General features: G+C 55.0%; 6 protein-coding genes across 6 annotated transcripts; 5 read left to right on the forward strand and 1 right to left on the reverse strand.

The window, feature by feature from the left end:
- Window positions 1–468: 468 nt before the first annotated feature.
- Window positions 469–2,223, forward strand: N0V89_003389 (uncharacterized protein; the record flags this gene model as incomplete). Its single annotated transcript, XM_056212191.1, has 4 exons — window positions 469–642; window positions 710–1,079; window positions 1,168–1,667; window positions 1,894–2,223. 4 exons carry the CDS (start codon window positions 469–471, stop codon window positions 2,221–2,223), a joined length of 1,374 nt encoding a protein of 457 aa, XP_056072499.1.
- A 501-nt stretch (window positions 2,224–2,724) lies between these two features.
- Window positions 2,725–3,550, forward strand: N0V89_003390 (uncharacterized protein; the record flags this gene model as incomplete). The annotated part of the gene is made up of 2 exons (XM_056212192.1): window positions 2,725–3,088; window positions 3,141–3,550. 2 exons carry the CDS (start codon window positions 2,725–2,727, stop codon window positions 3,548–3,550), a joined length of 774 nt encoding a protein of 257 aa, XP_056072500.1.
- A 417-nt stretch (window positions 3,551–3,967) lies between these two features.
- On the forward strand, window positions 3,968–5,314 carry N0V89_003391 (uncharacterized protein; the record flags this gene model as incomplete). Its single annotated transcript, XM_056212193.1, has 2 exons — window positions 3,968–4,076; window positions 4,131–5,314. 2 exons carry the CDS (start codon window positions 3,968–3,970, stop codon window positions 5,312–5,314), a joined length of 1,293 nt encoding a protein of 430 aa, XP_056072501.1.
- A 9,672-nt stretch (window positions 5,315–14,986) lies between these two features.
- On the forward strand, window positions 14,987–17,313 carry N0V89_003392 (uncharacterized protein; the record flags this gene model as incomplete). The annotated part of the gene is made up of 4 exons (XM_056212194.1): window positions 14,987–14,993; window positions 15,112–16,188; window positions 16,458–17,108; window positions 17,159–17,313. 4 exons carry the CDS (start codon window positions 14,987–14,989, stop codon window positions 17,311–17,313), a joined length of 1,890 nt encoding a protein of 629 aa, XP_056072502.1.
- A 2,220-nt stretch (window positions 17,314–19,533) lies between these two features.
- Window positions 19,534–20,694, reverse strand: N0V89_003393 (uncharacterized protein; the record flags this gene model as incomplete). The annotated part of the gene is made up of 1 exon (XM_056212195.1): window positions 19,534–20,694. The coding sequence occupies one exon, from the start codon at window positions 20,692–20,694 to the stop codon at window positions 19,534–19,536; it is 1,161 nt and encodes a 386-aa protein (XP_056072503.1).
- Window positions 20,695–21,144: 450 nt separating this feature from the next.
- N0V89_003394 (uncharacterized protein) lies at window positions 21,145–23,462 on the forward strand (the record flags this gene model as incomplete). Its single annotated transcript, XM_056212196.1, has 5 exons — window positions 21,145–21,281; window positions 21,337–21,535; window positions 21,585–21,682; window positions 21,732–23,361; window positions 23,409–23,462. The coding sequence occupies 5 exons, from the start codon at window positions 21,145–21,147 to the stop codon at window positions 23,460–23,462; spliced, it is 2,118 nt and encodes a 705-aa protein (XP_056072504.1).
- Window positions 23,463–23,550: the final 88 nt, after the last annotated feature.

Below are 23,550 nucleotides of genomic sequence, written 5' to 3' on the forward strand. Positions count from 1 at the left end.
AAGCGTGGCTAAGAGGTGGTTCTCGGAGTGGCAGCTGGGAGAGCCAATGGGGTGGTTCCGGTGCTGGGGAGGGAATCCTGTAGCTGGGGAAGTTTATTTGTTCGCCATGGGTGTGTCGGGACCGCGGCGGAACCTTAGATGAGCCAATTTCGACGCCACAACGGCGTTGCAGCTTATGGGTTGATGGATGGCTTGCGGAGCTGAAAGGTTGTCAGGAGATCAGCTGCGGGACGGGAGCGCCCTTGGACTGGGTCGACGGGTACAAGTCGTCATGTCGTCCGCGACCGTGCTTGTGGGGAGGAAGTGGATTGAACGCTCTTTGCTTCCACTTTTGACGGCGGCGACCTTGTTCTTCGATTCTTTGCTAGTCCCCGCATTCGTGGGTGTCTACTGGTCGTTGTTTTGAATATTCAGATTCCTTCGTTATACCCTGTTGGATACTTCTTCGCAGAAGTACAGTAGAGAGCAATGGGCATCCTAGACGGTCCACCACCTCCCGACACCAACTATGCGCCGACCTTCCTCGCCGTGACCGGTGTCTTCACACTCCTTGCCGTTCTCCTCTGCGGTGCGCGCATCTATTCGCGGATACGGCCAACTTTCAACATCCGCGTGGACGACTACCTCATATTAACAGCTACCGTACGTACCCTCCATGACCGCCCTTCTCAATCCTCATAAGCTCCGGACTGATGGCCTGGGGGAATAGATACTATGCCTCGTCGACCTCTCCCTCTCCATCGCCTCCTCCGTCCACGGCTGGGGCCACCACAGCTACTACGTCACCCCCTCAGACGTCATCCAAGTAATGAAGATAAACTTCGTGCAACAAGTCGTCTGGATCGCCGCCATCGCTCTAACGCGCCTATCCATCGCGCTGTCTCTCCTCCGCCTGAGCCCGGACCGGTACTGGAAAATCACCCTCTGGAGCATCGTCGTGATACAGATGGTGACGTATTTCGGCCACATGTTATTCCAGTTTGCGAACTGCCGGCCGCTGCGAGCGAGCTGGATGCCGGTGTACGACGTGCGGTGCTGGCCGAGGCGCTATGTGCTTGTGTTTGGGTGGGTGGCGAACAGTACGTTTATCCGCCTCTCAGTATCCTCCTTTCCCCTTCTTGGATCCCTCTCAGTACTCTTATCAATATTAGGAACTGACAAAAGTAGGTTTATTAGTTTTGAACGACGTGATACTAGCCTTGCTCCCCATCCACCTCATCCTCACGCTGCACCGCTCGACGCGCGAGAAGATCCTCATCTGCTGCCTCATGGCCATGGGGCTGGTAGCGGCTGCTATAGCGGCGTACCGCATGGGGATTTCCGACGCAACCTTTGCGGGCGACTTGATCTCTTCGACCGTCATGATGAGCATGTGGTGCATGCTAGAAGTACTGCTTGGCATTATCGCGGCGTGTTTGGCGCCGCTGAAGGCGCCGGCTGAAAGAGTGCTGCATAGGGCGGGCGTGCTGATTACGAGGGGGGAGTTGACGAGGCCGAGTTTTGTGATGAGTATGGGGGAGCAGGAGGTGGGGGACGAGGTGCCGCCGAGCAGGAGGACGGATGATTCGGGGTTGAAGGATAGTGTGCATTCGGGTCAGGGAGGGAAGACGAAGACGGGTGTGTTGACCGTGGAGGTTGCGCAGGGAGATAGGAATAATGGGGATGTGGTATGAATGGTTCGAGGAGCGATTGTGGATGGGAGGATCATAAGGATGGCACCCCCAGAGCTTTGGGTGTCTTGAAAGAGTGCTGGGAATGAACTTGAATGGTTTCCCCACCCCCTTTGGCCGTCCTCGGTGTTTCCTTCAGTCCGCCCTTGAGCGATGCAATACTACCTCGTATGCTGTGGGAAGAGACCGTGGCAGGGGAGAAGCAAGCTGGTACATGGGCTAGTGCCGGAAAGGAAGGAAGTCGTTTGCGCCGCCAGAACAAGGGCAAGCTCTGGCGACCTCCGTCGATGCAGTACGAAAGGACAAACTGATTCTAAAGCAAGTATCTCCAGATGAAGGTACGGTGAGTCTCACCTTCAACAAATCACCTGATGACGGGTCTTGCGGTGCCCTTCGATACTTCTCCCAAGGCGACGAGATATGCAAAGTTGATAAGATGTCCTTGGATGTCATCAAGGATACGGTGCTCGTGGAATTTGTGAAGTACTTCGAACCCTCAGGCAGGCGAGATGACGAACTTCGTAATGCAAAGATGAGGAGTGGAGGAGCATAGCTGGGGTGTAATCACGGCCTTCGCACCGTAGTACGTCTTTGCAATGGGTGGATTGGCGTTGAGGGAGCCTGTCAGTGGTATACATTGTGCGGGGACAGAGACAGCTGAGAACTGGCCAGGGTACATCGATGAAGCAACTGGTAGCGGTCAACAAGTAGCTTGCGAGGTTTCAGGGAGCATGAAGTGATTGTGCTGTTGATAGTAATGTACGATCTATGCAAGTAATGTTGCATTGGAATCTATGGAGGTCACCTTCGAGGATGTTCTTAATTCCGAAATTCCGAACCGTTTCCGACGCTAACGTCATCCCAGCTCTCGAAAACTCCAATTCCACGCGCTTTCAGCCTGGAAAGTTACACTATGGCGCCCTGAAATACCTGCGACTACTCACAGAGTCTTACGCCCTTGAAACAACGTCGCGCAACCGTACGCGCGAACCGACCGCTCAACGAGAGTTATGCGCCGACCCCACAGCCCACAATATATAATTAGAGGCGCGCAATGAGCGATAGACGGGGGCAATGGAAGCGCGAAAAGCGGCAACATGTTCAATCAGATGATGGATGGACCGTTGTCTCCGGCGGAAGACCGAAAGATGGCGCTGAAGCCCAACAGCTACAATCTGCAAGACCTACCAGGACAGTTGGCGGGCTGACAGAGGAGAAGCTGTTGGATGAGTTGAACACAATGGAGCGGAAATGGGAGAAGACCTCCTGCGCGAAGAACCTCGCGCGGATGCTCAGCTTGCGAGACTGGATGGTCACAGAGGCTGTTTGCATTGGCATTGGAAGTTTCAGCATTGATTGGGACCATCGGTATCGGTCGATGTGGCAGTTGGTGCTCTTTCGGGCGGTGGTGAAGACAGGTAAGTCGAAGCTTTGGTGGTGTCCGCGGACCGTAAGCTGATGTGTGTATAGTACAGCAAGAGGGTGTACCACTTGCTTTATACGCGCAAGAACCAGCATTCACACCTATCGATATCTCTTTTCTTTCTCGTCTTAAAATCACCGCAACGTCTTCCGGAATTGAATCCCGCATAACTTCGAGATCCTTCATATACGCGCCGTTTGTCGACTGGTACATACTTCTGCCCTTATTCTTGAAGGAAAAGGATCCGGAGCTATACATTGGCAATGAGATACTAGGCAGCTATGGGACGTATGCAAATACGAAGGAGAAGAAAGATGTACTTGAAGAGTGCAATGGGCTAGGCAAGAAGTTTGCAAAGGGGAGGGAGCGAAGAAGGGTACCGGATTTTGAAGAGCATGGAAATGCGTTGGAGGGATTGATGATTTATTGGAAAGAAGAAGAAGATGAAGATGACTGAAATATATGACCATGATACGCATTTTCGAATAAGAGATATAGAGGTCACCCCGAAGTCCAACATGACTCGCTCCCTCGATACGCTAGTTCCTATGATGGTACAAGTAGTAGAGGCAAATATCAGCTGTGTGGTGAATGTCTGATCACATCGCACTCTCTTACCGTCCCTTAATGTCCGCCTACAATGCTCTCCTCCCGGTCATTTCTTGGGGCCCCCTGGTACCCTTCACTTTCCCTTTCACTTTGTTCTATGATTGCGGGCCTGCCGTGCGATGTTGTTTTCACCTGCCGTTCCTTCCTGTTCCGTTGCCGCACATCGGAATAACAATAACCCCGCTGTTTCCGTGAACCCTTTGCCCTCACTTCACGAGTTGTACTCTGCTTCTTACCTTCTGGCTCGGAGATCCTCGTCGTCACAATGGCGCCTCAAGTCAGTCGCTCCGAGTTTCCATGGAGCAGTCCGGTTGTCATTGTCAAGTCTGGAGATGTAGCTCTCACCAAAGAGGAACTCGCGGACTTGGTCCTTGGTAAGCGCCTCCATCTATGGGTACGTCTTTCTACCAGTGCACTAACATGAGCAGGCTCCCTCGCTGCGGACGCTTTGGGTAATGACTCAACCCCAGTTGAGAAGCCGACCCTGAATGTCAAACCAACACATCCGTCGCGCGATCTCAGGAAAGAGAACGCAGAGCTCAAAAAAGCGCTTGAGCAGTGCCGAAAGCGCGAAGGTGCTATCCAGGCTGTGTTTATCAAGAACCACGAGAAAGAGCAAGAATTATCCGCAAAGGAGCGAGAGCTAGATGACAAGCATTCCAAGCTGGCAATCTACGAAGCAAGGCTGGAGGTTGAGAAAAAGGACTCCTCTAACTACGAGTTCTGGGCGGACCACACGCCCGCACAAGCCGACCGGAAACTGAAGGCACGCGTCGAATACCTTGAGCGTGAGTTGGCCCGGTGCCTGGAGCGCGAGGACGCAGTTCTGGGGGCGCTCAATGAGAATCAGAAGAAAGAGCAGCAGCTGGCTGAGAAACAATTGAAGCTGGAAAAGCAAGAGCAATGCCACATATGTGAGAGTAAACTACTGCAGATCACGCAGGATGCTCTGGAAAAGCAAAATCGGTGCATCGATATGTATATTGCAGAACAAAACCTTGTGCTTGAGTCCTACAGAACTGGATCCGCGCAGTCAGATGCTGAGGTGGAATCCGAAAGCAATCGGAAGTGGACGGCTACTCTGCAACAACCTCGTAGTACCATCCTGTCATGTGGAGATTCCAAGAAGCTGTTCGACAACGAATCTTTCGCACATCTGGACGAGTATGACTTTGAGCTGTTCAATTCAACAGTCATGAAGTCCCGCGATGTAGAGCTGCTCCGGAGGCACGACTACTACAAAGGCTGGCTTGATGCAAAGAAGGCCGAAGACGCGGAGCATGCTTTCAATGAAGGACTTTTGGGAGAACGTGACGCAAAATATCTCTGGGACATCGGTGATACTAGGAGTGCATCCAATGCAGGTCACAATGTTGGCGCTTCGTTCGGTTGGTCTGCTCTATGTGTGGAGCTTGACGAGAAGGACAAGGATCCCCGACTTGATGGCAGGCAGTGGGCTCTTGCTGACCTGGTTCCTCTGACGGGAGCACAGAGCAAGGATTTCTGGGAGGGTGTTAGGGCTGGTTCGGACTACGCCGCCAAAAACTTCATGGAGAGGAAGAGGAGCGGGAATTGGTATGAGACTGTCGATGGACACGAGGCAATAGCGTGACTTGTGAGTGGTCTTCCGAGGACTAGAGGTTAATGACATGGCACAGTGGGTGTTGGTTAAGACTTTTCTTTTACCCACAAAGTAAGCCATGAATGCGAAACAGCAGGGTGTTGCCCTATTCCTGTTTCGAATGTTGCGGTCTCGTCTGAGATACCGCAATGGACACACGGGCGCTGTAGCTGTAGCTTGCATACTCGAATTGTATGCTATACCTCTGAATGTTGTCTAGAACCGCATCGAACAAGGTAAATACGTGTGAATCATATAAAACCATGCCGCACGCGGAAGGGCTTCGCAGAATCAACTCTATCGCGATTTAAGAGTCGTTGATCGAGGGTGAAAGTAAGGCTTTTGCCGGAAACAATGATGAATAGTTGCCAATGAGTCGGCTGACGACAATACGACTAAAGCGTAGGTGTAGATGATGATCAGGAAATGTGCAGCTGCGGTAACAGACATTATACTTGAAGGAGCTCTAGAAAGCGACATTGTCGCGTACGTACGACGCTTATATATCATATATCGACTGTCTACGTCTCGGAAATTCTAAAGACACAACCAGAGCTCAACACACCAAGAAGTCTAGACAAATTTCATATTAACGCATGGAATTATGACAAGCCCGTTGAAACTGATCTAAATACTTTGATGTTGCTTTTCACGGGGGAAACTCAAATCGACTTTTTCTTTGATTTCTATGGCACACATTTACAACGCACCAAAACCTCTTCACCGAAATCTTACAAGATGGACTAGAAACCCTACACATTTCCAATTTCCTCTCCCGATAATACAAATAGCAGTTAAGGAGACGTCACGATCAGCTATTTTACATTCAACATAATCGATCCTTTCTTTGCATCCATGGGCCACCTTTACAACCCATAAAACACCTATCCACCAAGACCGTACAAGCTGAACTAAAGAAGCTTGCACATTTCTCATTCCGTTCCCCCGATAATGAAGCTACTGATGTACGAGAAATCGAGATCAGCTATTTCGCATTCAACACACTCGAAGATCGCAACGAACATTCGCATATATCAAAAGAGTATGTACATCCAAAGCGTGCAGCCTTCCCCCCAACCCATCACCCACGGTAAAACAAACCGAAGTCAAACATTGGGATTACACGAAATTTTTATTCCCTCTTCATCAAGCAAACACACCATACCCCAGCACAGCTCCATCCTTCCTCCACATTAGTGCAACCCACCTCCTTATACCACACGCCGAGACGTGAAAGCACTCGCCCTGCCCTCAAACCACACGACTTATACAGCATTATCGCTCGTATACGGTAAGGAACAGACTCTACGGGCCGTTACCTTTTCGACTGTGACTAAACCACAAGTCGATTGTATTTTAACGCCACGCCAAACTACCTACCTAACCTGCTTACAATCTCACCATATGGTATCATATCCTAGCCTTGGACTGGCTGCGACGTCCCACATTCCTCCAGTGCGATCGATGCACCATACAGGACAGGTCAGGTCGCCGTGCTCGCACAGCGCATAGACAAGCCTTGCCGTGCCTTAATAGAGCGCCAAACAGCTGCATTCTGTGTCCTCCAGTGAAAGTGTAAGTAACCACATGACGACCCCCCGTGGAATCAATCGGAAAGCATTGTCACCACGTATTGCACCATGCGACGTGCAAGCCGCGAGATGTGCTGATGCACAGCGTGGCCGCTGTTTATGCTAGCCACGGGGGAGCGTTAGTATCGTCTGTTAAAGAGGGAGAAAGAGGCTGCTTAGGTGCAAGAGCGGTGTTGGATTGGATTGGGTCTTCATGGCACCGAATGAGGTGGCTGCTTTCTGCACAGGGAAACGATGTCGCTGTGCGGAGGGAGCCTCAACACATGGAAGACGCAAGGAGTGCAAGCACGAACGACTAACTTCCCCAGCATCCATCCGTCCGCTGATCCCAAGCGCTCCCAGAGCCCATACCAACCCCAGTGTCGATACCTACCTCCCCCTCACCCTTCACCCCTTCGCAGCCATCCCCGAAGCGCATCCCCACCATAAGATCCACAGGAACATTTCATACACCATCCCCAGCGATCCGCTCGCAACCGAACGTTCCCTCCCTCCCCGTCCGTCGCCAGCCAAACTGCCGTCGCCACCGTAAAATGAGGCAACGCAGCAACGCCCTTCAACCCAGGACCTCCCTGCACGCTTGCTCGCCAACTCACCGGCACGCCCAACGGCGCGCGCAAATCACATCATATCGTACCACGCGTGCCTAATCAGCCTGCTGATCTTGGGCAGCGCTACCATCATTGCTGCGCTGTCCAAAGGCTTGTCTGCTTTGCGTAGAATGGCCGACGAGATGGTGAGAGTTTGGAGGAGAGTTTGGAGGTGGGAAGGGGAGTCCTGGATGGGGGTGTTAAGAAGAGGGGATGGGGATATGGGCTAGGGGAACGGGTGAGGTGTTGGCCATGGATGGCTCCGATGGAGTGAGGTGGCAGGTGGAAGCGATGTTGTGATGAGCTCGAGGCTCGAGGCTACGGCCCGAAGACCGCGACAACGCATCGAGAGTCGATGATCCATCGGAGATAAAACACACAGACCATGACTGGAGGTTGGAGCGATTCGCCTCATGTTAGCCCTGGGAGCAGCCCTCGCCCGTCTTACCATATCCGGCGTCACGCCCATCCATTCCGTAAACTCAATGCTCGTCCATGAGGACGGCAATTGCCATTCTGACTGACCAGAGCATCCAGACCACGCTCACAGGCCTTTGCCTGCCCGAGTCACGTCGCACGATGGAAGACGTCGACAAAGCAAGCCCACCTTGCCGGAGCAGCCGAATTTAGGGCTGGAGGATCAAAGCAAGGCTGGTAGCCTGTGGGAGTTCACGGCGCGCCTTTGTTATGCGCTGTGCTGTGCGGGTGTCTGAAACAGGGAAGAGGAAGCTAGAAATGTCGACGGGTTTGGTGAAACGTCGGCGTAGTATACGGCTTTCAACAGTACTGTGCATCCTAAAGTGGAAACTAGTCGAGGGATGTGTTCGCGTCTGTTCTTTCTGGTCGCAGCATTTGTCAGGTGGTATATTTCTCTGTGAGAGGTATGATGTTGCTGCTTGGGGTTACTGCTATTTTGGGCAACCGGTGTTGAACGTGAAAAGGGAACACATAATTTCCACGTTCAAATCCGTACCAGCGGCCCGCCTCGTCGCACTTGACTGGCACAGCACGCGACTGACGATGAGCTGGCTCCTCGAGTAGTGTACTTGGCGAATGTTGGATAATGGCGCATTGGATGGTGAATGTTCAGAACGGTCGGCGTCGTTCTGGAATGTCTCATGAAACGAACGATGGCTGCAATGCTCTGGGCGCACCCGCTGATCGGCCGGTGTAGGTGGGTATGCAGAATGCCACCGGCGCCGATCCAGTAGTTCACGGTCTGAGACTCGGTTGTGGCCGGCGCATGAACAACAGCGTTGCGAATAGAATGTAAAGGGGCTCCTTTTCTCTCAGAGAAACAAGATCAAGGAACGGTGAAACGAACTACACGTGTGTAGTACTCAGAATAGAAACCCTGTGTTCCGAGAGGTAGCAACTGGTAGCGAGATGAACAAGGGCATGGGCGAGTAGGCTGCAGGCATCAGAAGTCGGTAGGGCTTGGCCTACGCGACAACACTAGCACGCGTCTTCAGCGTCCGCCCAAAGGCGATGGCGGGCGCGATTATAGTCACACTGATGGCGCAACTTGTTCAACTTGCTTGCCATTGCGCCGTTGCAGTAGGGCTGCGGATGTGTGAAGTCCCGTATGAAAATGCGCTCGACCACTCGGTGGAGAAGACGCGTACTATCCGTTCCAAAAATAAGCGTGTGTCCTGGCCCCATTGACAGCTGCGCGGCGTAACACAATGAATGGTTGATGCTATCGCTGATCGTATTGATCAATACGCGCCAAGGTTGGAATCTCCTATCTTTGCATCAGCTGTGCTCCAAGTCAAAACACAGGCGTCCAAGCAGACGTTAGCCAACCTCAACAGGAAGGCCACGAGTACATCGACGGCATACTCTCGCATAAAAAGAAATTACACATCGCGAGCCAATGATTGTTGAAAATAAAACAGGAGAAGCTGTCGGGCGTGCTGTCGGGCGTTCTATCGGTGTCTACGGGCCGGTGGTTCAGCTCGGAGCTGTCCCGAAAGGTGTAGTACTTCATGCGATCTATCGGCTTGATGACATGGTCCCGAGTTGTACATTTGCAAATTTTTTGAGATACTCTCACACATAGAAGCTTTTGTTTGGTGCGGACAGCGCGGCCGTTTCATTGGATGCAGCTGTCAGCGTCAGTCGCTGTTCTCAAAGTTAGACGTCTTGTAGATAAGTCTTGACTAGGCGTCGCGTCCTCAGCCTGGTACTACTTCGGGCCGAGCGAGTCATGCTATTTCTGATGTATCGTCGGCGGCAGTAATCGTCTGATTTTGATTTTCCTTTTTAATCCTGCGAGCTTGCCGACAATCCTGTTTGCGAATCCGAGGCCCCAGCTTTCGGGCATTTGCAAGAACAGTAGATCTTCCGTTGCTCAAGCTTGAGCCGGGATGTTACGATGACATCGCGTTCGCGCGGTATACGAGGTCACGAGTACGATCCTGCTATGCGGGCAACCACGCAGGAGAACCATCGATCTGCATCTGCATCCGAGCTTCTAAATTTGCCGTCTTCTTTACCGAATGATGGTTCTATTCTCTTGTGCATGCCACGTCAGCATGGCAAGATATTGATTAATTTGGAGCCATGAATGGCAGTAATCCGACTCCCAAATGTTTAGTAGCTGACGCGTGACGATTCTTGCCTGATGTGGGGTCTGCGACGCTGATTGGCAGACCGCAAACACTCGATACTGCCTCAACAAGCGCGTTATAAGAGTGAAATGCGGGACTCATGCAAAGCATGCTTTCTGTCACAGCGCGAATGTTAGCAACTAGCGATGCTCGCCTCATCACGCGTGCCATGTTTTGATGGAGCGCGAAAGTCTAGATGTGCATAGCGGAGGACGAGACGGCAGAGGACCCGACAGTTTGGTACGGGCGCAAAACATCTCCTGAAATGCCATGTCGCCCAATCATGAAAATCTTGGGGGCGGGGAAGACAGTTTTATCGGCTTGATGAGTGCGCCGCGAGCCGTGTTCGTATCTGGTAAAGAAGCCGTCAGGGTCGAATCAGGCTGCTGTCCCTGACATCATGATGGCCGAGGTTTGAGAATAGGTGTTGCGGAAGCTGCAGACATCAGCCCATGTCAGAACCCTCTACCCAAGTGTCCGCGCGAATCAAGGTCATCAGCGGCCCACTCCATCAACCAGGAAAACGCGGGAAGCCGGGTTGTCCTTGCATAGATTCTCTGATATTGACTGGGATGGCACGGGTTGTTACCGCGCCAAAAGCCGGCAGACAGAAACGCATCTCTGCATCCAATGGGCGCAACTTCTCAATATGCCAGATTGACGCTTATGCAGAGGCGTTGACTTGAGAGCTCGGTTAGAAAGCATGCGATTTCAAAGCAGGTCTCGTCGGCCGTCTCAAGCTGGCAAGACTGCTGCAGTCACCATGAAGACGACTATCGAGCTGATGTTCTCATCGCGTTCGGGTCTACCTCCGACGCCGCTTTTGCAGGATCCAGAGCGGGTCCCGGCTGAGCAGCATGCCCCTCGTATGCCCAGGTCGCCTTGTGGGAACTTTGGTGAGGATGCTGGCGCCTGCGTTCGCTCCCTCGTCGCCACGGCAGCAACCCTCAAGGGCACGCGGGAAGCATGGTCGAGGGGCCCTGAAGGCGATCTCGAAGCCTGTCAGCGAGATGGATCGCATACAGCTTGTTCCAACGTCGCATGTTTGCGAACCAGTGTCCATGTACGTGCTTTCCGGTGAAAAGACGAGCAGAACCTGCTTGTGCACTGCTAGCGTAGTCGACTCGGTCAGAGCGGATGAAAGCCAACCGAAAGCCGCCTGTCTACAGAAAACGGTCGCTCACCTCGAACTGGCATGCCGATCGCTACCCAAGCGATTCAGCCGGGGCCCTAGTCTGGTTCCAAGAAGCTGCAAAAACTCCGGCAATACTGAGATGCATGCTCGTTGATTGAATCCGCTGCAATAGGGGCGAAAAGCCATATTGAGGGCCAATCAGGGAATTTCAATCGGTGATATGGCTGTTTGCAGGGCAGCTGGACGAGGTGACGAGGGGCTATCCGGGTCTGAGGGCCCGTCAGTAAAGTTTGGCGGGGGCTGGGGGGTGAGGATGACGGGACGAGTCGGGAGCACGGCAGCCACCCAGACAAGGTCTGCGATCGCTGACCGTTGCTGGCGTAAACAGCATCCCTGCTTGCCGCGATAGCATCGCACCGTCAACGTCTTTTCAATATCAAAAGCCTGCGGGCGATTGTCAGTAAGCAGACAAGGGCCGAGAACCATGGGAAGAAGACGGTGGCGATGCGGAAGATCCATCGTCCGTGGAGACGGAAAGTGCGTCCCACACGCCTGCCAGGCTCAGTTTGAGGCAGGTACACCGACCGCAGCTGACCTTTGCGTTGATGCACGTCGCCGCCAGCCCTGGCGGAGAATGACACCCCCGATGCGCAAAGCCGTGGGAGCGGCGACGACGACTCAGAGGTTCCATGTGCCGTACCCATCGTGTGCCACATGAGATGCGATCAAGCGCGATCTCTGAGTGGGTAGGGGCGAGGGTTTGCGCGACCTTCGGGATGCCGTTATCGTTGCCACACCCCGAAACCTGCGTTCTGTGCGCGGCAGTCGACCAGCCAGGAAGACGGTGCAGCTGCCATGTGCTCACTGTGCAGCCAGGAACAATGGCATTGTCGCGAGCAGAGGGCTGTCCAGGAGGCGTTGGTTTAGAGTTGCTGGCCGCTCGGTACCTGGCTTGTCTCCCTTGTCGCTCGACAGGCCAACGCGATGGTCCCAGGGGCTCTCCGCACTCGAGCGCCTTCGGAGCATTGCTTAATCATGTACCATGTCTCGATCGCCCGGGGAGGCTAACCAACGACCTCTCGAGCGCAGAGCGTTTCTGTCGCATGAGATTCTGGAAAGACGTCAACCGAGCGCATGAACGTCCGCCGAACGCGCGGCCTGTTTCACGAAGCGTGCCCAAGATCCAAGCATCGAATGTGCAAGGCGTGCGCTTGAGACGGCTGCACAGATGGGCGAGTGTTATGGCGTGCGGTAGACGGACGCGCTTCCTCTTGATTCGACGCGTCCGCTCGGGCGCGACCTTTGTCCAGACGGCTAATCTGAGGGCTCGCGACGAGCTGTTGTTTATCGACGCGTGCAGTCGCGTCGCATAAGGCCAATTTCTCTTATTATAGGTGCCGTTCAGGGATGCATTAAACATCGACACCTGCCGAGTCCGCGAAACCAGTCACCCTGGACGCACGGCCACTGACCTCATCGCAGCGCATGAAGAGGGAGGCCCGGACGGTTTGCCCCCTGAAGGATCCCCTCCAGGCATGACGACCGCTTTTGGGCACACGCGCCGCCTCACGATCTTGACAGCGCCAGCGATCAGCACGCGAATCTCCAGCCCAAGGTACACTTCCGAGCTCCTTCCTCGTGGCGGGTGGGCTAGGCTGCGACGAGATGCATGCACCCGTTGCAGTTAGCGGCGCCACAGCGAAGAGCAGGTTGAGGGACTGTTCGGCGCCGTGCTAGAGCGCCACGCAATACAGTGATAGGCAGGCCGGTGGGCCGCCGGTGCAACAGCAAAACGGTCGACTAGCGCGCTGCGGAGGACTCGAGTCTTCAGTCGAATCTATCTGTGGCGTTGTGCCGGGCTGCGCGCGCGATTGATGACGAGGCTGCGAACGGGACGCAGCGTGGGGCGGGTTCGTGAGCATGACGGAGGGATGCGAGCGCTGCAGGGGCGATGGAAGCAGAAGGTGCGTTGCGGGCAGAACAGAGAGCCTTTGCAACGGGTATAAGAGAGGTTCCGCAGGAGGTGCATTTACCCGAGCAGGATGGATTGCTTGGGGCGGCGGTGGTGTGTGGTCTGGTCTGGTGCCTGAAGCTGAGAGAGCGCCGGCCCGTTGCAGTCCAGACGGATGATGGATCAAAGTGGGAAGGCCCGGGGACCTGCAAGTAACGTGACCGCGGCTGCCTGTTCTGCAGCGGCGACCATTCACTCGCCGTGGCCACGGCATACACGCGCCTCGCTGCTCGCTGCTGTGCTCGCTCGACAATCTCTCGACTCTTGATAGACGTTCCCAAACGGTGCAGGCTGCACGCTCAGCAGCGCGGCGATCCCTGCCCCTGGCCACCTTGAGCCGCGGGCTGGGCGGTCGAAAAGGGCTCGTCGTCCGCGGGTGCAGGGCCAGCAGGGAGGTGGCTGGCGCCGGGAGGCGTTAGCTGTTTGACGTTTATTTCACGCCTGCTCCACCTCGGCGGGCACAGGCAGTCTCTCGTCGCCTCTAGCCTGCCCACTGCCCCGTGTGCCAGAGCCAGTGCGCGTGAAATTGCGCAGGCTGCGCTACTGCATCCCGACCGCACCCTCGTCCAAACCGCGTGGGCCTCGCCAGCCGGTTCCTCGACACCACACTGGTAATTATAACAATGTCGCAGTCGCATGCGCCGGACGTCAAGCGCAGGTATAAGGAAGAGCCGGCTCCAGGCGCCGCGCAGAGAATGGTGAGTTGCCTCTCGTACTGTCCTCGAACCCTGTCGTCGCCCTCGTCGCGCCCCTCCATCTCGCGCCGCACTGCTCCCCCGCGCGCATCTCGCAGCCGGTCCATCCTCGCAGCTCAAACCCAAGCTGCAACGGCCGACAGGACTCGAGCGCGCTGTCCTCTGCTCGCGCGAGCGTTGCATACTGCAGCCTCTGCAAGCCGCACCCTCGCTCGCCCGCCGTGCCGACATGGTATGCCCTCCACCGTCTCCCGCCAAGCAGCCCTGCTCTCGCCGCCCCTGCACACGGTCGCACCCACAGCGCCCGGCGCTGCGATGCTGGCCGCCTCTTGTCACCACCCGCGCAGGCGCATCCTTGCTCCGCCATGAGCTCCGCAAGCCCACCGCCGCCCGCCGCATGTGTTGTCAAGTCGCCCAAACTCGCGCGTCGACGCCTGTAGACCCAAGTTGATTTATACCCTCCCCTCCCTTCGCCAGAAGACCCTGCCTCTGCATAGCACCTCCAAACGCCAGTCGCTGCAGCCCCAAGCCTTGGTTCCCATACCGAGGCCGCGCTACCTGACCGCAACTTGCACCCCGCATCCCCGCCCACCACCGCCCCTGCCTGACTCTGTTTCTACTTCGCGTCTTCTCTTGTACATATCTGCTGGCCACAGCGCCGTGCTGACCGGTCCCTCTCCAGCATCACCCCCACCCTCAGCAAGGCTTGCCACCGCCGACCCACCACCCGCATCCTCAGCACCATCCGAGGCCTGCCGTGGTCCAGCACCACCACCAGCACCACCAACAGCATCCCGACTCTCCTCACCAACAGCAGCCCACCCAGTCACCCGCTACTGCGCACTACCCTTCACCGCATCCTTCCTCCCAACAGGTCCCGCCGCCGCATCAGTCGCCCTACGTCCAGCAGATCCAAGGTCCGCCAGGACCGCCGCAGCAGGAAGTTCCTTATTACCCCGCGCACCCCAGTCCGTATAGCACCAACAGCGCGCCCAGCAACTATTCATCCTCAGGTACGTATTGAACACATGTCGGGTTCTGGTGATTGGACGCGTCTTCACGCGCCGCATACGTCTCGGACGCGACTCCGATCTGACATCTATGCGCTCTTAGCTCGGACCGTATCTGAACAACGTGGCTGACCTGACATCAGAAACACCAGAGCTCATGGCCGCAGCCACCATGAACCGGTCGGGGTTCCCGCCAATATCCTACCACACTCCTCAGTCAAACTCACCAGCATCCGTGCAATCGCCTCAGCACGACCAGCATGGCCGGCCCATCTACGGACAGCCGCCTAGCCAGATGCCACAGTCAATGTACTACACGCCCTACGCGTCCACGGGAGTTCCACAGCAGTCACCGTATCCCCAGCATCCATCAACACAGCAGCAGCAACAGCCAATGCCTACCAATTCGCTTTTGATGTCCCACCAGCAAGGTCAACAAATGCACCACCCACATCAACCCCACCCTCAGACCCCTGGTATGACCGGAAGCCCCAAATCACGCATGTCACAGACGCCTCTCCAGCGACCTCCCTCAGGACTTGGCCCGCCTCAAGCGCCGCCTCAAGCTCCTCCGGTTGGCACTCCGGGTATGCACAACGGGCCTCCTTCCGCGGCAAATGTAAACCCTAACGCGGCACCTGGACCCATTCCTGCGACTACACCATTGGTAGTTCGCCAGGATCAGAATGGGGTGCAGTGGATCGCCTTTGAGTACAGTCGCGACAGGGTGAAGATGGAGTACACCATTCGCTGTGATGTCGAGTCGATCAACGTCGACGAGCTGCCCCAGGACTTTAAGACGGAGAACTGCGTCTACCCCCGCGCATGCTGCAATAAGGAGCAGTACAAGGGTAACCGATTGCACTACGAGACCGAGTGCAACACTGTTGGCTGGGCATTAGCGCAGCTGAACCCGTGCCTGCGAGGCAAGCGCGGTTTGATCCAGCGAGCAGTCGACAGCTGGCGCAACAGCAACCAAGACCCGCGCCTCAGGAGTCGACGCGTAAGGAGGATGGCCAAGATGAACAACCGAAAGGCAGTTCAAGCGCCACACGGCAACCACATGGCAGGGCCAAATGGGCCAGCTGCACCTGGCGTGCCCAACTCAGCCGGCATGGCGGCACCACCGCAGCAGCCGAGCATGAGTATGGGTGGACCTCAGATGCACCACCATCACGAACACCCGGGAGGACCTCAAGGAGGAAGTAATGACGTTAGCGGTATGTTTCACCAGATGTGATGCTGCGATTTGCGCACTTGTTTGGTTTTGGACGTTGAATGATACCATCTGTCGTTTCTGCACTGCCTGTACATTACGCTCCTTGCATGTAATTCCCCTTTGAGATACCACACCCCATGCACATACACAAAGCACATACACATTGCTCATGTAAATGTCTGTCTGCTTTTGGTCAGAGTTGGAGGAATACCCATGCATTGAATCGTGCGAGTCTATTTCTTATGTTCACAGCTAATCATGGCCCAGAAGCGAATACCCACCATCATCAAGCGCCAAACGGACAGCAGTCACCCGAAGTCCGGGAGGCTCACAACTTCTACCCAACTTACCCGCCGAACGAATCGGTCGCCAGCTCCGGTGGCCTTCCTCCCATGCATGACGGTATGGGACATCACTCACGATCATCGCATGGTTCTTCAGTACCTGTTTCGAAACAGGAGCAAGACGAAGAAGAGCGCAAACTTGCCATGTTTGGCGACCTACCGGAAGCTAAGCGCCGCAAGTTCATCCTGGTTGACGATGCGCAGCGGGGAACACGCGTGCGTGTTCGAGTGACCCTGGACAGCGTCAAGATGGAGGAGATGCCTGACTCTTATCGCAAGATCAACTCAGTATTCCCCCGTAGCTATTTCGCCATGCAAATGACGTCGCCTCCTGCAAGCCCTCGTGGCAGCAAGGTCTTCAGCGACGAGCCTGACAATGAGAGCGACCCCAGCTTTCCCTTGGGAGGACGGACTACGGTGCCAGTTCCGACACTGGATGGCGAGACCACTGTGCCGAAGCCTCGTTTGACGCGGGCGAAGCGGTCGAAGGAGATTACGCTCAACGATCTGGGCTACCGCATGAGCTGGAGCCAGAGCCGTGTTTTCGCGGGTCGCACTCTGTTCCTGCAGAAATCTTGTAAGTACTAGGTATGCGCAAGCAGCAGCAATGATACTGACTGCTCTCAGTGGACGCCTATCGCAACAAGATGCGAAGCAGCATGATGGGCCATGGGCAAGATGTCACCACCGTGGCGCCACACTTCGAAACGCGCGTGGGAAAGCGCAGGTGGAACGACAGAATCGAGAAGAACAAGAAGAGAGGGCGCGAGTCTTCACCTTAAGAAAGCGGGCGGTCCACAATGCCCTGGTCTGCATCTGCAACCATTACCCGCTTTTTCCGGGGAGCTTGCAAGGACCCCTAACAAGTTGGCCGGGGCACTACCTCTTTCGGTCACGGCAAGATTGCGTGCAGCGGACATCCTGATCGTTCTCTTGAAGACCTGTTTCAAACCATCGCTCGGTATGCGTGCGCTAGGTTCATACTACCGTCACTACCGATCGATACTCACCGTCGACATCATACCTTCACAAGCCTCTCACCCACAACCACGGGCACGCGCCCCGTGTACTGGCATATGATACCCTGTCCTGCAAGTAATGTCCCGTTGCAGACGACTTTCCTGCCAGCGTTGTTCCACTGAACATACGTACTTACATATTCATCTTCTGTTCTATATCCCCTGTATCGATTTCGTTGGATTGGCGGTGTAGAAGCAGCTTTAGCCATTCGTAGGAGAGGGCCGGACAGAGCAAACGCGTTACGTGCATTTACAGATGGAAAACGGTGTCTCGGTATCAAAATGATTGCGGCTTAGGGTATCGTGTCATCTATCTGGTAGACTGGAGGCGTGCACATGAATGATAAACAATGCATTTCGGTATACAGTGTTATTTGCTTGCTGTGTTGGGTCTATGTATATGTATGCGGGCTACACGCTTCTAGAGTGATGCGAATCATATCCTCGCAACTGTCCATCCATCCCCCGAGAGTACGCCCTATCACACGCACTCCCCGCCTACACCGTATCACACCACACCATCCATCACACTCGCTCACCGTCGCAGCACCCATCGATCATCGATTCAACCCCGCTCCATAGAGTTCAAATGCAAGGACCCTCCTTCCATCCCACCGCGTACCTGACGCCTCAGGAGGGCGAGCCGCGCGCGTCAAAGGATCATGCTGGTAAAACTCGCACATGACATGAACGGATGGACTTCGCACCCTCGTTCCGGCCTACAAGCGTCGAAGTTCCAGCTAGCGTCGGACAGCGAATGCAGAAGAATGCGCGAGATGGAGGGAAGTGTCTGCGAGTGCGTGGGGTGCATGCATGCATCCGATCGTCTCGCGGTCTCGCTCTAAACTAACACTACCCTCTTATCTCTGGTGGGCCAATCAAGCCGTGGCCGCGCGTTCTTCACCTCTACAACGTCTGTCAGGCAATATAGATAGACGCCGGCCTGAAGACTGCAGTGCAGTGCCCCTGGATTGAACCTGCTGCGTGCGTGGGAGAAAGGTGGGGTCGTTTGGGACCTTGGTTTGGTCCACCACGCGCCGCCAAGCTGTCAGAAAACGGGCGCCACGCACGCACGCACGCGCGCACGCACGTTTGTGGGGCGTCCCAAGGTTGCAGGCAGGCAGATGGAGGGAGACCGAGTACCGGTCTTGTATAAGCGTTTGTCTTGTTCGCACTTGGTATATTCTTCACGGACGGGGAATGATGCGGTGTCCTCACATGTGAAATCAACACAGCGCGTACTGTATGCATCCAGAATAGGAAGTCCGCAGACGAGCTGACCATAGCAACGTGGGTGCACAGCGGCACGGCACGCTCCAGGGTTCGAGCCAGTGCGAACTGGAGGAGAGACATGGTAGGGCTGGCTCGGCTGACACGAGGGAACGGCAGGGCACGGCACATGCGCATAGTGGGCTGATGATCAGTTTATCAATTGATTGATTGATTCATGTGAAATGCTTGGGTCTGGCTGGGTATTGCTGCTTCCTTGCTGCCTCTCCAGCCTTCAGACTGACTCGAAGTATGCTATGCTATGGTGTGCTACCTATCCAAGTCATTCCGCTGTGGTTTGTTGGTGACCCACGAAAGCAAACTCTGCTCTCGGGCACGTAATAGTAACAAATGATAATGTGGCTTTACCAGGATAGCCCGATTGCGCTGAAGCGTGCCTGGTATGTGTCCATGACGAAGTGACCTCACCTGCCCTGAACTCCGCGCAGTGAAACGCAGCCTGAGGCAGTAGCCTGTGATGAGAATGGAATCGATGGGGATTCGGAGGCGGGGCCATCGGATGTGTTTCATGACATGAAGGCATGGGATATGTTTCCGAGCGCCCCACGGCCGAGCACGAATTGAAACGTAGTGTAGAGGGCAGTGTTAGAGGTGTCGAGGGGTCATGACGTATGCCGCATGCAGGTATGGAGAGTCTCGTATGTGATGAGATGCTGTCTCGAATGAAAACAGATGCTTGGTGGGCCTGATACCTCATCGTCGAACACGTCCACTCCGTGTGGTCTTTGCAGGAGCTGATTTGGCTGAACTTGCCGCAGTCGGTACCTCTAACGACTTCGTAGCACGTTTCTTCGGTGAGGCAGCTGGAGTGTGAGCAGGACTGTCGGCCTTCCGCTTGCGAGATCTCTGCTTGATTTCCAAGCTGTGGGGCTGCTGTTTGACTTTGGGAGCACTGGTCTTCTCGGAATGGGCGTCGAGCATGGTCTCATCGGTCGTCGCCTTTGCATCGGAGGATGCAGAAGTATCATTATTGTTGCCATTGCGCTGCTGCGAGACCCACGACACCAAATTGGCCTCCGCTTCTTCATCTTCCTCTTCGTCATCGCCCTGATTCAGCATCTCGTCTGCCAATTCAGCCGCGATATCGTCGCCCGCATCTTGGTCATTAGCCATGCGCAAGGCGAATTGAAGCAGCTGTTGGGGATCCATTCCGCTAAGAGGACCGCCTGCGGACCCAAGACGTGCTTGTAGAGCAGCCATTAAAGCAGTGGGGTCAATTCCTTCGATGCCTGGATCTTCTCCAACATCATTCTCCCCATCCATGACCTCCTCGTCTTCCCATTCCTGCTCTCCCTCATCGATGTGAGACTTCGGGGTCAGCGACGCAAGCTCCGTTTGCGGCGCATGTCCCTTTGAAGGTGTATGTGAGGGCTTTTGAGCCCAACCCGGAGACTTCGCCAGCTTCCTCCAGTCCTTCAAAATCGCATATGGCTCAGCATTCTCTGGCAACGGCTTCGGTTTGGCGCCTCTATCTGTCTGAGCGCGCCATATGATGGGCGAGTTGGTCAGCCACGCAACGTCCCCTTCCGGTCCTCCCTCGCCATTGACAAGCCTCTGCTTTTTGTTGCTGCGGCCTGCTACAGCACCGCGCTTCCTCTTCTGGCCAATCTTGGGCTGACCTGTCTCGCCATTGTGCGGTTGAAAGTTGGCGTCGTCGTAGCCTTCGAAGTCGTACTCGAGGTCGTTGAAGTAGTCGAAGCGGTCCCACTCGTCGAGTCTGTCTTCGTCATACGCGGTCGGAGGCGGCGATGCGATTGCGTGTTCGGCTAGGTCGTCGGCTTGCATGTACTCGTCCTCGACGTAGAGCCATTCGTCACCATAATCATCGTCAAAGTCATCGCCGTAGTCGCTCATGTTTGCGCCTAGTCGAGAAGGCACATGGGACGCGCTCGGGGTTTGAGTCGTGTTTATGAATGGCGGGTGTGGGTTGGCTTGGTTGTGCTGACTGCCCGGATGCCCTGAGATTGCGGTTGCAAGGGCTTGACAAGGGACGTAAGCACTGGTTGTCTGCGCGTGCAAAGCTAACAAAGGATGCACCGGAGTCGAGGCACAGCACGAAGGCGCGGGCTGTGATGTCTTGATGACCGTCGGAGCTGAGTATTAGATGCGCCGCGACGCGTCTTTCCCCCGCGTTTGCTCTCTCCGCAACGCAGCGACGCTACGTACGCCAAGACATACGGCTGGCTGCGGCTTTGGTCTAAGCCGAGGCACCTTACCTCTGTACTCCGCATCCTCCAGCGGGCAAGCAAACTTCTATGTAGTCTGAATTCACTCTTCTGCCTCCACTTATACCCATATGTGATCATGCGCGCTGTTCGAAAGTCTACTCACTTGTCCCGCCAGCTCCTGGCTGCCAATGCTGTCCGCCACAGCTCTACAAACGCCGTGTCAATCAAACCACTTACATCGGTGCTCATAGCGAATCGTGGAGAGATTGCCCTGTGAGAATATGTGTCTTCGTATTTCCTCCCGTGTAGAAACTAAGATATGCTCAAGACGAGTCGGACGGACAGCTTCTGAATATGGCATCCGAACCACAACCCTCTACACCGACCCGGATGCGCGTTCACAGCATGCCCTGAGCTCGCCGTATGCCATCAATTTGGGAGAGGCCTCCGCTTACCTCGACGGCGACCGTATCATCCAGATCGCCAAAGAGCAGGGCTGCCAGGGCATACACCCAGGTTATGGTTTTGTATGCCACAAGAGGCTGGATTGAGTGTTCGGGTACTGACGGGTCGCAGCTGAGTGAGAACCCAACATTCGCACGAAATTGCACAGAGGCAGGAATCACCTTCATTGGTCCGCCGTGGCAGGCCATTGAGGCCATGGGAAGCAAGAGGTATGCGCTCTTGGCTTCTGTACAAAACTTTGTTGACATGGCTTAACAGTAAATCGAAAGACATTATGATAGCCGCTGGCGTACCATGCATACCTGGCTATCACGGCTCCAATCAAGACCCAGAACACCTCAAGAATGAAGCCGCCAATATCGGATACCCTGTACTGCTCAAAGCCGTCAAAGGCGGAGGCGGAAAGGGCATGAGAATAGTGAACAAGCCCGAAGAATTCTTCGACCAGCTTGCGTCGGCAAAGTCGGAGGCCAGGAATTCTTTCGGCGACGAGGTCATGCTGGTGGAAAAGTACATCACCACACCTAGGCACATTGAGGTCCAGGTCTTTGCAGATAAACACGGTAATTGCGTCGCGCTTGGCGAGCGTGACTGCAGTATTCAGCGAAGACATCAGAAGATATTAGAAGAATCGCCCGCGCCGCATCTGAAAGAAGATATTCGACAAGACATCTGGGAGAAGGCAAGAGCTGCTGCTTTGGCCGTCAAGTACGAAGGGGCCGGTACTGTTGAGTTCATCTTTGATAATGACACTGGCGAGTTCTTTTTCATGGAGATGAATACAAGGTTGCAGGTCGAACATCCCGTTACTGAGATGGTGACAGGAGAGGACCTCGTGCGATGGCAGCTTATAGTTGCAGAAGGTGGCAAGCTGCCACTTACACAGCAAGAAATTGAGCAGAGGATAAAAGAAAGAGGAGCTGCCATAGAAGCACGTATATACGCCGAAAACCCCGACATGAACTTCATCCCAGATTCCGGCTTGTTGCTGCACCTCCGAACACCAAAGCCGACAGCCACGGTCCGGATAGACGCAGGCTTCGTTGCAGGCGACGAAGTTTCCTCACATTACGATCCGATGATTGCAAAGCTCATCGTACAGGGGCCAACACGAGAAGCCGCAATCGCAAAACTCCGCGCCGCACTAGAAGAGTACGAAGTCGCCGGCCCTATAACCAACATCGAATTCCTCAAGAAGATGTGCATAAGCCCAGACTTCGTCGCAGGCGACGTAGAAACAGGCTACATCCAAAAGCACCACGACGAACTCTTCACACCCGAGCCTATCGCACCCGAAGTCCACGCACAAGGCGCGCTCGGCCTCGCACTCCAGGAAATCTCACGAGCGCACACAGACCTGTTCTCCGGACCACCCGTCACATCCATCGGATACAGTAACAGTTTCCAGCGTCGGCAGATCGATCTCGTCGAGACGCCCGCCAACGGAAAAGGCGACTCCACCTCCACACCCATAACCCTCATCCAAACCGCACCCTCAAAATTCGACATCAGCGTCGGTGACAAAACGTATAGCAACGTCGTTTCCACCTTCGCGCCCTCGACCAACACACTCACGACGTTCTTCCCCCACACACGCCTCTCAACGACCTTCATCCGCGACGAAGACCGCCTCACGCTCTTCCAGCAAGGCAAGCAATATCGTCTTCAGCTCGCAGTGCCCAAATGGGCAGCGAAAGCGCTCGGCGTGAAGGATCTCACGAACAGCGTATTGGCACCGATGCCGTGCAAGGTGCTGCGGGTGGATGTGAAGGAGGGTCAGGAGGTGAAGAGAGATCAGCCGCTTGTGGTAATTGAGAGTATGAAGATGGAGACTGTGATTCGGGCGCCTCATGATGGGGTTATTGCGAGGGTGGTGCATGGCGCAGGGGTAAGTTGCTCAATGGCTCACTGGAGTGGAATACTAATGGTGAATAGGACCTTTGTAAAGCTGGGACTGCGTTGGTGGAGTTTGCGGAGGAGGAGAAATGAGAGGGCGATGTTGTGCAGTTGAGTACACGTTGAGAGTAAGGAATAGTAACGTTTCAGAAACTTGAGAGGAAGGAGTAGTTATGACACA

This window comes from Didymosphaeria variabile, assembly GCF_027946475.1.
Source record: "Didymosphaeria variabile strain IMI 356815 chromosome Unknown scaffold_3, whole genome shotgun sequence".
NCBI lineage: Eukaryota > Fungi > Ascomycota > Dothideomycetes > Pleosporales > Didymosphaeriaceae > Didymosphaeria > Didymosphaeria variabile.